Below are 13,259 nucleotides of genomic sequence, written 5' to 3'. Positions count from 1 at the left end.
TGCCACAATCAATAAAACTAATAGAGGTGCAACCAATGTTGAAAAGAATGATAAAGGCAAGGGTATAATGCCTTATGGAGGACAAAACAATTCTGGTTCTTCTACAAATAAAGGAGGCAGCAATTCCCATATTCGATGTTTTACTTGTGGGGAAAAGGGGCACACTTCTTTTGCTTGCCCACAACGAAGGGTGAACTTAGCAGAATTAGGGGAAGAGTTAGAGCCTGTTTATGATGAGTATGAGGAAGAGGTAGAGGAAATCGATGTTTATCCTGCACAAGGTGAGTCATTAGTGGTACGAAGAGTAATGACAACAACAGTAAATGAGGAAGCAGAAGATTGGAAGAGGCGAAGTATTTTTCGCACACGAGTTGTTTGTGAAGGTAAAGTGTGTGATCTTGTCATTGATGGAGGAAGCATGGAAAATATTATTTCAAAAGAGGCAGTGAACAAATTAAAGCTTCCTACAAACAAACATCCTTATCCTTACAAGATTGGGTGGCTAAAGAAGGGACACGAAGTACCAGTAACTACTCAATGTTTGGTGAAATTTACTATGGGAGATAACTTGGATGATGAGGCCCTATGTGATGTTGTGCCAATGGATGTTGGTCATATTCTTGTGGGTAGACCTTGGTTGTATGATCATGATATGGTTCATAAGACGAAGCCAAATACCTATTCTTTCTACAAGGATAACAAGAGGTACACTTTATATCCTCTTAAAGAAGAGACTAAGAAATCAGCAAACAGCAAGATCAGCAAGATCACTGGGTATTTATCTGCTGAAAATTTTGAAGCTGAAGGTAGTGAGATGGGTATTATGTATGCTTTGGTAACTAAGCATTTAAAAAGTGATCAGATGGGTAAATCTCCTCAATATCCAACAGAAATTCAGCAGTTATTGAAGGAGTTTGGAGAATTGTTCAATAAGGATTTGCCGAAAAGTCTACCACCTTTACGAAGCATCCAACATGCAATTGATTTGGTACCAGGAGCAGCATTACCAAATCTGCCAGCATATAGAATGCCACCTATGCAGTGAGCTGAGGTACAAAGACAAGTTAAGGAGTTGTTGGAGAAAGGTCTAGTGCGTGAAAGTAAAAGTCCTCGTGCTTGCCCAGCTTTGTTAGCTCCTAAGAAAGATGGTTCATGGAGGATGTGTGTGGACAGTCGTGCCATAAATAAAATTACAATCAAGTATCGTTTTCCCATTCCTCGATTAGATGAGATGATTGATCAATTAGTTGGTTCTAGAGTGTTTTCAAAGATCGATTTGAAGAGCGGATACCATCAAATTAGAATGAGGGATGGAGATGAATGGAAAACAGTTTTCAAAACTCCGGATGGATTATTTGAATGGTTGGTGATGCCATTTGGCCTTTCAAATGCACCAAGCACATTCATGAAAGTCATGGCAGAGGTACTCAAGCCCTTCTTGAAATCATTTATGGTGGTTTACTTTGATGATATTTTGATCTATATCCACACTAAGGAAAAGCACTTAAAACATTTACGACAAGTTTTAGAAGTACTTCAAAAGGAGCAGCTTTATATAAACTTGAAAAAGTGCAGTTTTATGCAACCAGAAGTGGTATATCTTGGTTTCATTGTGTCTGCAGAGGGTTTGAAACCAGATCCAGAGAAGATTCGTGCAATTTCAGAGTGGCCAGCACCTACATCTATCAAAGAAGTAAGGAGTTTTCATGGTTTGGCATCTTTTTATAGGAGATTCATTCGAAATTTTAGTTCTATTATGAGTCCTATAACTGAATCTTTGAAGAAAGATGGATTTGAATGGTCACATTCTGCACAAAAAGCCTTTGAAAGAGTGAAAGCTTTGATGACTAAAGCCCTAGTTCTCACACTACCAGATTTTGAGAAGTTATTTGTTGTTGAGTGTGATGCTTCACATGTAGGAATTGGAGCAGTTCTTAGTCAAGATGGAAGGCCTATAGAGTTTTTTAGTGAAAAGTTGACAGACTCTAGATGACGTTACTCAACTTATGACTTAGAGTTTTATGCTTTGGTAAGGGCCATTCGTCATTGGCAGCACTACTTGGCTTATCGTGAGTTTGCTGTTTATTCTGACCATCAAGCGTTAAGGTATTTGCATTCGCAGAAAAAGCTTAGTAATCAACATGCTAAGTGGAGTTCTTTTCTCAATGAATTTAATTTCTCTTTAAAATATAAATCTAGGCAGTCTAATACTGTAGCTGATGCTTTGAGTAGGCGATGTAAAATGTTATCAGTTATGAGCATTCAAGTCACAGGATTTGAAGAACTTAAAAATCAGTATAGTTCTGATTCTTATTTCAGCAAGATAATAGCTGATTTGCAGGGTTCATTACAAGCTGGAAATTTACCTTATAGGTTGCATGAAGATTATTTATTCAAAGGTAACCAGTTGTGCATTCCAGAAGGATCTTTAAGGGAGCAAATCATTAGAGAACTTCATGGGAATGGTTTAGGAGGACATTTTGGCAGAGACAAGACTTTGGCAATGGTGGCTGATCGTTATTATTGGCCAAAAATGCGCCGAGATGTGGAGAGGTTGGTGAAAAGATGTCCAGCTTGTTTATTTGGTAAAGGCAGTGCTCAAAACACTAGTTTATATGTTCCTTTACCTGAGCCAGATGCACCTTGGATTCATTTGAGTATGGATTTTGTTTTGGGACTTCCAAAGACAGCAAAAGGATTTGATTCTATCTTTGTGGTGGTGGATCGGTTTTAAAAAATGGCACATTTTATTCCGTGTTTTAGGACTTCTGATGCAACTCATATTGCTGAATTATTCTTTCGTGAGGTTGTAAGATTACATGGAATTCCAACTTCCATTGTTTCTGATAGAGATGTGAAGTTTATGGGACATTTTTGGAGAACTTTGTGAAGGAAATTTGGGACAGAGTTGAAGTATTCTAGTACTTGTCATCCGCAAACAGATGGTCAAACAGAAGTTGTGAATCGAAGTTTGGGTAATATGTTAAGATGTCTTATTCAAAATAACCCAAAGACTTGGGATTTAGTCATACCCCAAGCTGAATTTGCTTACAACAATTCTGTCAATCGAAGCATAAAGAAGACACCATTTGAGGCTGCATATGGGTTAAAACCTCAACATGTGCTAGATTTAGTACCCCTACCACAAGAAGCTAGAGTGAGTAATGAAGGAAAGTTATTTGCTGATCATATTCGGAAAATTCATGAAGAGGTAAAGGCTGCTTTAAAGGCCAGCAATGCAGAATATTCTTTTACAGCAAATCAACATCGTCGCAAGCAGGAATTTGAGGAAGGTGATCAAGTATTTGTGCACTTGAGGCAAAAAAGATTTCCTAAGGGTACTTATCACAAACTCAAGTTTAGAAAGTTTGGACCTTGTAAGGTGCTAAAGAAAATCAGTTCAAATGCCTATTTAATTGAGTTACCACCTGAGTTACAAATCAGTCCTATTTTCAATATTTTGGACTTGTATCCATTTGATGGATGTGATGGAACTGCATCTACCATAGACGCTCAAATTCAGCACCTTCCAATTGCTAAGGTTGAAGTTATTGAGGATGTGCTAGATGTAAAAGAGGTTCGATCTAGACGAGGGAACCCGTATAGACGACTTTTAGTGAAATGGCTCGGTAAACCTGCTAATGAAAGCACTTGGATTGCAGAAGAAGAATTGAAATGAGTGAATCCTGACATCTATGAAGAGTATGTCAAGGCTTACTTGTCGGAATCGAGTCTTTTCTGACCCGAGGAGACTGATGTAGACGCATATGAAAATTTATTTAGTATTCTAGTTAGTTTAGGATTTTATTTTATTTATTTAGTTTGGAATTCTTTTTCTTATCTTTATTAGAATTTTAGTACTTTAAGTCTTTATTTAGGATTAGAATTACTATTTGATTAGGATTTATCTTAACTATTATAAATAAGTATCTTAGGTAAAAGATTATCATTATCATCTTTTGTTATTTTGAATATTTATTCAAGAGGTTTCTTTGAAAACCCAATTATCTTTTTATTGTTCCAACACAATCAACCCTATTCTAGCCCTAATTGTTGAGTTCTAATTGCCCTAAACCTTTCGGCTACATCAACGAGTCAGTAATGAATCAAAATGAAGCACTGTACACCACAATTTCATAATCGACCTCGTACCCTCAGCACTATACATCCCCACAAAATTAAGTGCTGCTAAAGCCGGCAACCTTTCCTTTATCATAATGGATTGCATATCGTCACTGTCTTAATACTTGCATATATCATCCACTTCAAAAATCTGATAAGACTATGGAACTGGATATAGTAAAAATCCTCATATTGCAGCCACATGTATCTTGCAAGTAGCATGGTAGTATATAAAGCCAATTGGAAAGTTCACAGAGCAAGAACAGGCCATTGAAAGTGACAACTTATGGAATAACAAGAGTTCTTTCTATTTCAGATTTATGCATCTTCCATTGAGGGAGTGGAAAAGACTAGATTCTATACCGGGGCCTTATTGAATTTGTAGCTGCACTTTGCCAAGACGACATTTAGTACTTGCTGCCAGCACCACCCATGAGAGTCTTGATTGAATGAATTAACCCTTTAATGATGGAACATACAAAATCAAACCCTTTAGTTCAAATGTAATTTCCAAATTCTTTGGTCATTTCCAATCCTGAGGTTTGAAAGGGAGAGAGTATAAATTCCTTCAAACTCTATGCTGCAATTAAAATGCTCGTAGGCTGGGTCAAATTGCAGGACAATTTGTAGTTGACTAGGAACAGAGGGGCCAGCCAACAGCTTTGTTTCTTCAGTGCACTAAGAAATCAAAGTTACATTTCGACTTTTGCAGGTCTGCATCCAAAGTAGAGGAAAAATCTCACTGCCAAAAATTTGAAGATAATGCAGCCACATTGGACACTAAAAAGCTCACTTATTGAAATAAATCCAACTGCAACCAGGTATTTTTCTGACACCTCGCTCCTTCATTTTATTCCTCACAAGAGAAACGTTCAACCACTGCTCTGCAGCAGCATAAATGTTGGACAACAGCACATAATTACCAGCATTTAGAGGCTCAAGGTCAAAGAGCCTAGCAGCAACCAGCTCCCCTAACTCAACATCACAATGCAACTTACAGGCCCCAAGAAGTGCACCCCAGGCACCAGCATGAGGCTCCACAGGCATAGATTTTATAAGCTCATAGGCAGCTTTTAGCCGTCCTTTCCGGCTTAAAAGATCAACCATGCAAGCATAATGATCCGGCGTAGGAACTATAGAGTACTCATTTTTCATGGTTTCAAAATAATGCCAACCTTCCTCAACAAGCCCAGCAGAGCTACAAGCATTCAGAATAATAGTGAAGGCAATTTCATCCGGAATCAGCCCTTCACTGATCATTCTATTGAAAAGCTCAACAGCCTGAGCCTCTTGGCCATGAATAGTCAATCCTTGTATCACAGAGCAATATTGAATAACATCCCGTTTAGGGATCTCCTCAAACAACTTAGCTGCTCTATCCATGTTCCCACACTTTGCATTCATATCTATAAGAGCTGTCATAACATGTGCTTGCCTAATATCAATTTCACTCCGGCTTAAATAACAATCAACCCACTTAGCCAATTCCAAACTACCCACCTGAGAACAGGCCGACATCAAGCTAACCAATATAAATTCATCCGGTTTAACATTTATTTGCCCCAGTCTAATGAATATCTTCACAGCTTCATTAGGTTGACCATTTTGTTCATATCCCGATATCAACGCTGACCAAGCAACGATATCTCTCTCCGGAGCCTGCTCAAACAAAAACCTCGCAGACGCCATATCCCCTGCTTTGGCATACCCATCAATCATCGTCGTATAAGAAACCACATTCCTTTCAGGCATCTCATCAAACACTTTCCTAGCATTCCTCAAATCCCCTGTTTTCACCAACCCACCAATCAAAGCATTCCACGTAGCCACATTCCTCTCCGGCATCAAATTAAACACTCTCTTAGCTTCCACAAAATCACCAACATTTATACACCCAGCAACCAAAGCTGTCCAAGACACAACATTCCTTTCCGACATTTCATCAAACACTTTCCTGGCATTGAAAATTTCCATAATTTTCCCATAGAAGTCAACCAAACTTGTCCCAACAAAAACATCTTCTTTACCTCCACCTTTTAAAGCTAACCCATGAAGCATTTTCCCTTCCCATGCCTTGAACTGAGACGAACAAGCTTTGATCACCAAAGAGTAAGTGTATTTATCAGGAAGCCCACCATCTCTCTTCATACGGATAAAAAGAGAGAGAGTTTGAAGAAAGGAGGAATTTCGAGAGTAGCCTTTGAGGAGAGAGTTCCAAACGCAAGTGCTGGGATGAAAAAGGTAATTGAAAACGGAGGTGGAGTAAGAGAGGGAAGTGGAAAGGGAAAGGAAAAGGGTTATGAGAATATGGTCTTGTTGAAGGCCCTTTTTTATTATGTGGGCGTGGATTTGGTGGAGCTGGTTTTGGGTTTTGCAGGACCGGAGAAGGGTTGGGAGGGAAGGGAGAGTGTTGAGCAAGTGAGGGTGGGGAACTGGCATGAGAGGGAACAGGATTTTCACGTATGCCTTTCCTTTCCTTTCCTTTCCTTTCTTTTCCCTGAATTGTATGGAGCGATGGGCCGGGTCAGAACGTGTTAAAATGATCAGCCCATGTTTTAATAGACCGTATTGGTCCGGCCCTATCATTTAACGAGTCATGCGATGCGAGTGTAACAATTTGAATACGAATCAAGTTAAGCGAATTGGTATTCCACATAATTTATTTTATATTTTAACGGTGATGATACAGTTAAGACATATAAACAGATATTGTCAATTTTAAAGCACAACCCTAAAGATTAAGGGCATGTTCCAACATGACACATGACCCGTCATATCATGCACGGCATGACGTCTCTTATAAGGTGGGTTAAGTACAATCCATTAATAGTTTTCTCAATTTTTTTGTTCAACACCTTTTTTTCTTTGTTGATTATTTTTTAAAATTTTGAAGTCATTAAAAATTAAAAATATAATAAAATAGAACAGACACACAATTTATGTGATTCAATGTGATACTTTCATGAGAGGGAAAAAGAATCGCTAAGGAAAAATATTGAAATTTACAAATAATTCATCTCTAAATTTAAAAAAAAAAAGAAGAAGACAACACTAAAACTTTAAAACTCAACACTACCAATTCTATTGAGAAATCTTTTGAAAATTAAGCAACTTTAAAATAAAATAAGTTTTTTCTATGTAATTTGTTAGGTGATGGCTTTATTACCCTTCTATTAATATTTTAAATTTCAAGAAAAGTTTCCTTTTTCTAAAAAGTGGCAAATAAAAATAAAAATATTATAGTTTCATCCATCAATGATTTGAATATTTCATATGTAGATATATATGGAACAATTCTATTTCTATTAATTATTAATACAAAATACTAACAACAACCTCAGTTTTCGTCTGACTATAAAAATAACATGAAATATAACTGAGGGCCATTGAGCTTGTGTTTGTGTGATGGCATTTAATGTGCAGTAAATGGGCTTGAAAACCCTAACCTAGCACGGCACAAGCATATAAATCATGATCATCTACACCAATTTATAAAGTATTTTACTGTACTTCATAATTTTATCTTTTCATAACTTAAAAATGATAAAAACATTTAAATATTCAATTTCAGTTTAGCATATAATAGATGCAAGATTCATAACTCCCTCTAAGACCATAACACTATATTTGAACCACTAACCATACCAAATTGGACCGTGGCACGAGCTACGTAGCCTGTTTTGCACCTACAAGCGCAACTTTGTACTTAAGCTGATTGCATCACATATTTGTTTTTACTTTTCAGTGAGAGGTGGTTGGAGAGATTTATGCATCTTTATTTGTAAATCATTTTGGGTTCAAAATTTTGGTAGTATTTAAGAAAAATTAAAACCATAAAATATACATGATTGGTAGTCAAAAGAAGGGAAAACACATGAATCACGAGCTTTAACTGTATTATTGGTGTATTTGAGGGGTTAGATTTGTATAGTCAAGATTCAATCTGTATCAAGAGAGACAATCGCTAGTTCCCACGGCCTCGGCTAATTATCAGATCATTCATATACTTAAATGACACAAGGGCTAACTGATAAACTAAAACACAAGGAAAAGCACATACGGCAAGCAAACTTTGAACACTTCTAGCATATTTTACATTTATGTTATACTAGAAGGTTTTGTACAAAGTAAGTTTAAATCAATTAGCACAGCTTCCTTAAAAAGAAAGGGAAAAGCTCTACAAAGATGCTCAATCCTACGGATGGTCCAGATATTGGTGCATATCAAGCAGCGATCATTGCAATTTGAGCACCTCTACAGACATCACACAAAGCACTAAGCAACAAAAAATGAAACTCATCTCCATCCAAATCTTCTTGACAAGCTTGACCTAAAACAACTTCCACATCCGGAGTTGACTTCTGCTAGTCGAGAGGAGCTAGATATAGAGAACGAAGCATACTCAACAAAATTGTATTTCTCACCATCTTGATTTTCTAGCATTATGGGCTTCACCCCTGGATTCTGCCAGCCTAGACTTCAAAACACTACCAGGCACCAAAGGGGGCCTGTCTTGAGCTACATTGCCAACATCTCTTGAAGCGCGTGTTGGACTAGCATAAACTCTACCTGTTCTAGAACCAGATAAAAGATGTTCCCTAAGACCCTTCACTGCTTTATATCCATGCATTTCATCTCCATAACCTTTTGTTTCTACTTGCTTCTCCAGTTCAGCAAATCTACCCCACTCTAAATCATCACCTGAATTTTGAAGCCTTTCATTTTGGATGCCCCAATCAACTCCATCCGATATGCTCCTTTGTAGAGAAGTACTTTTCCTTGGTAATCTGCTGGAGGTAGATTTTCTACCTGTGATGTCTTCTTCATTTATTAGAGGATCTCTTGAATCACGAGTGGCACCAGGAGCATAAGCCCACTTGTAGTTCTTGTTGTTGTTGTCCATATTTAATTCAATGGAGTGAAGATCACTTTCACCTGAGTCTTCTTCGCATTCTACCACATCTTCAACTTCTCCATGCTCTTCGTTTTCCTCACTGGGATGAGGACCAAAATGGGCTCTGTTTAGATAGGCAGCAATCTCCTCACTGTTAGTATTTTGTTCATTTAGAGAAACACGCCCTTTTTCTTTAACTCTTTTTGTACCTAGAAAAGTTTCAAGTTGACTCCTAAGTTTATCAACAGCTGCATTTTTCTCCTCAAGGTGATATTTGGCCTCTGAAAGTTTCATTTGAACTCTCTGTTCACGCAACACATCAGCTAACTGCATCATCTCCCTTTCCTTTTCAACCTCTTCACGAACCTTTGCAGACTCTCGCTTCAGCTCTTCCTTTTCAGCTTTATCTTCACTGATATCCCTGGCTAGTTCATCACATACTTGCTCAATCACCACCCTTGTCCTTTTCTCACTTTCAAGTTCTTTCACTGATTTCAGAAGAGATGTCTTTGTCTCAGCTAGTTCTTTCCCAAGCTTCTTGTTTAAGCCTTCAAAACGTTTCCTCAGCTTTCTCTCCACCTCAAGTTCACCAGCAATGGACTCAATAGCAGCCTTAACAGCTTTCTGCTCCTTGCTTTTCCATGCTGCCTTTTCTTCAGCAAAGCACTTCATCAAATAGTTGATGTCATGTTGGTCTGAGCGCTGCTCTTGGATAAGTTGATTGACTTGCAGACGAGCCCTTTCTAACTCAGCATGTAAGGCTGAAATAAGGGACATGCTTGATGAAGGACGATCTTCATGACCCCACATGCGGTTGATAATTTTTAATAGCTCTTTGGATGTTGTCAAGGCATTACTAACATCCTTCAAACGAGTCTTAAATCCAACTGTGGATCCTGTGGGAGTCTGGGCATGAGATTTAGTTTCAATCTGCATCATAAAAGAAAGATTGTTAAAATCTTTCACATTTCACCAAATACTCAAGTACCATGCAGCTTCGCACACTGTAAAAGTCCTCAAAGGTTTCGAGATTTCAGATATTTGAAACTTTGACCTCAGAATTTGATACAAAAAAATGTTATATTGTGGATTGTTTAACAATATGAGAGAAAGAGAGAGAGAGGCCCAACAAAAGTTACAAATTCTCACCTGAAATAATGACAAGCTCAAGAAGATTAAAACACACAAAGCATGCATAAAATATTCAACTTATACTAAAAGATTTCACTTTTATCTTGTATTTAACACTAACAAAATTTAAGAAAAGCTTGGGAAAGAAAACCAATTTGATCCATTCCAAGAATCATAAGGAATACCTCCATTAAGCTGGCATTGCTAATAGAATCCAGTACGCCAACATTATGGTCTGTAAGCCTTAGCTTGTGGGAAACTGATGACGCTCTTCTCTGGCGACTACCCGTTCCAGATCGATCCATTCTCTGAAGAAGAATAAATATAACATGGTAATCATTTATCCAAGCAAGGGGTATAATGTGCAAAATCAATAGATTAATTCATCAATAACCTACTGACAATGAAAAAATAGTAAAATTTCGCTGCATGTACTTGAGGCTTTTCAGTTGAATGCTCAAAACACAAATTCCACTCCTTGATCACTTTATAACCAGTTTATGATCAAGTTAAAAACGAGTTCCATGTACTCTAATCTATATCAATTCACACATAAACCAACATTTGCAGATTACACAAATTGAGATTCATAGTGTAAAAGATTTAGCTCCAATCAATTTCAAAATCAAACTAGACCCAATATCATCAAGCTACCGAATCTGATTGCTTTTAGGGTTCTAAGAAAATACAATTCAACTTTAATTATCAACTAAGCAAGTCTCAAAAATAGACCACAAGAGTACCCATTTAAGTAAACCTACCTCAACTGTTACTTGTTTCAGAAAACCCCAACAATAATATTCCAATATTATGTCCCAAAAACCTCAACTTACACAAAATTCTAAAATATAAGATCACATCTAGTTCACCCTCCCCAAAATCCCACTAACCAAGTGATGACTTTTCTGATTGAGAATTTCTCTCTCATCTCAAAACTGCTTCATACAAAAAGCAACTAGGCAATAAAATCAACAAGTCTAATATCTAAGAATTGAAATAAAATTACGTAGAAGCTAATAAGCTACATGAAATTCTGACTGAAATCATAATCTAAAATTACAATCTGCTGATTCTAAACACCATTCGCTCATTGAGAAATTTATCATTTAAAAATAATATTTAAACTGGTTGGATCAAGCATTGCCATTAACCTAATATTTCATAGAAATTCACTGTTTCGATGAGCATATCCCAAACCAGTTTTAGTAGTATAAGTTTCTGATCTAAAAGCACATTTCACCTAGAGCAGAGTTTTTAGTGCTTTTCCAAGAAGAAGATGCAGGTAGAGATTTTATGAATCTTTTAAAAGATAAATAAAAATTGCAAACAATACTCACAAGTGACAAAATTCAATGGATTAGTTTCAACTGATCAAATCTAGAATAGACAACAAAAGCAAGCACCCTTTAAACCAAAAATACCCAACTATATGCTCATTCGTTAAAAACAATAAACCATAATATTACAATAAAAACATCCCCTGAGAACGCCACTTTCCTGGTAATGACATTTTTTCTTAATATTTCCCTTCCCATACCAAAAAATAACAAGAAAAAACAATTAAAAAACAATTCTTCTTCTCAAAGAAATTAAAAGAAGAAAAACCCACCTCAGAAACAGGGCTATGAGAGGGATCAGACAAGTGAGGAGGCAAAGAACCCGAATGAACCGATCTAGCCACCCCCCTTTCTCTCCCTTCTTTCCTCCTCCTCCTCTCGTCATTGCCTTCCTTTCTTCTCGGTGACGGTATCTCATTCATTTCCCACAGCGTCGCCGCCAGCTTCCTCGCCGAAATCGGCTGCTGCTGCCCCTGCCCTTGTCCTTTCACTTTACTCCCACTTTGTGATCCGGCATACTTGGGAGACTCCGTAGCTCTCAACATTGACGCCGTTGATGGTGATCTCATCATCAGCTTCCAGGTGGGCACGGGCGTACTGGATCCACCCCTTTTGCTACCAACTAAAATAGCTCTCTTGAATCTGTAGTTTTGGATTACGGATGATGACGATGAAGCTGAAGATGAACACCCTCGTTTCCTGATTTTGCCAGGGAGAAAACTTTCCATGTCAACGTTGTCCAGGTTTTGCATCGGCATCATCATCTTTTTTTTTTTTTTGACTCGCTGAGTTAGCTCGGCCCTTCTTTTTCAGTCTTAATTTTGGTTATTAGATCTTACAAGCCTGTCACAAAACAATGAAGATTAGAACCATAATGCCAAAAAGAAGAAAGAAATTCAAACTTTTTTCCAAAAATGGACTCTCTTATTTTTTTTTTCTATGAGTTATTTATAAATTTAATGTGTTAGTTCTAGATCTCATAAACATGTGTTTGGCGGCTAAGAAAACACAGGAATAAGAAGGGAAATTAAAATGACAGATTAAACTAAAACTATGAAAATGACAGATTCGAGTGTGACGTTGTCTGTTTGCTATTCAGACGAGGGAGCAAAAAAATCAAAATGTTGAAAATTGAGGCCGGATAAAAGAGCAAAAGATGTTAATTTTTTGTTTTACTGCATTGAAAACGAAGGAAAATTACTTGACTGGAAGAAGATTTCGTTTTCCTGGAACTTACCGTCAAGTTCATGGCTCGTTCCAGAGTTGTACCTGGAACTGTTTGGAAGCTGAGAAACAAAAGGGACAGCGAGAGAGAGAGAGAGAGAGAGAGAGAAAAATAAAAGGGAAAGATTGAGATTTCAGATTCAGAAGCAAACCCTAGAAGAAAAAAGAGAGACCTTTTTCGTGATGGCTTTCGCAGCACTAGGAAGAGGAAATGTTATGTACCCCTGATGAATACAGACTGTACACAGGGGCTGAATCGAAAAAGAGAAAGGAGAGTTCTTGTACGGTCAAAATAAGTTTGAAAACGAACGTGGCGAACTCTGATTGGGATGGAAGATTTTGTGTTGGTTTGACCTCGGGTCATCGTGAGATGACGTGGGTGGGAGTATATTATAGATAAGGAGAGTGGAATGTGGTGTAAGAGATGAGCCGCAATTTGAAATATTAGCGAAGATTTGGGATTTGAGTGTAGGTTTAGGACAAGCAAATTCTTCATATTTTGGGCTAAAGAAAAATGCTTTTCTATTTCCATAAATTCAGTTTGTGTGATT

The 13,259-nt window shown here is 37.5% G+C and overlaps 2 protein-coding genes across 3 annotated transcripts; both read right to left on the bottom strand.

Moving 5' to 3' along the window:
* Positions 1-3,957: 3,957 nt before the first annotated feature.
* On the bottom strand, positions 3,958-6,595 carry LOC18598321 (Pentatricopeptide repeat (PPR-like) superfamily protein). The gene has a single exon (XM_007027811.3). It carries the CDS (start codon positions 6,559-6,561, stop codon positions 4,912-4,914), a length of 1,650 nt encoding a protein of 549 aa, XP_007027873.3. The 5' UTR covers positions 6,562-6,595; the 3' UTR covers positions 3,958-4,911.
* Positions 6,596-8,134: 1,539 nt separating this feature from the next.
* LOC18598320 (golgin family A protein) lies at positions 8,135-12,946 on the bottom strand. Of its 2 annotated transcripts, none has more exons than XM_088806948.1 (4): positions 12,882-12,946; positions 11,757-12,327; positions 10,333-10,455; positions 8,135-9,946 (listed from the first exon to the last, which is right to left on the bottom strand). In XM_088806948.1, the coding sequence occupies exons 2-4, from the start codon at positions 12,246-12,248 to the stop codon at positions 8,543-8,545; spliced, it is 2,019 nt and encodes a 672-aa protein (XP_088663074.1). In that variant the 5' UTR covers positions 12,249-12,327; positions 12,882-12,946; the 3' UTR covers positions 8,135-8,542. The 2 variants fall into 2 exon arrangements, with proteins under 2 accessions (XP_088663074.1, XP_007027869.3); XM_007027807.3 differs by lacking the exon at positions 12,882-12,946 and adding an exon at positions 12,722-12,875.
* Between the last annotated feature and the right edge of the window lie 313 nt (positions 12,947-13,259).

This window comes from Theobroma cacao, chromosome 5 (assembly GCF_053813885.1).
Source record: "Theobroma cacao isolate CCN51 chromosome 5, ASM5381388v1, whole genome shotgun sequence".
In the NCBI taxonomy this organism is placed as follows: Eukaryota; Viridiplantae; Streptophyta; class Magnoliopsida; order Malvales; family Malvaceae; genus Theobroma; species Theobroma cacao.
This window is presented reverse-complemented; position numbering and strand designations above follow the sequence as displayed.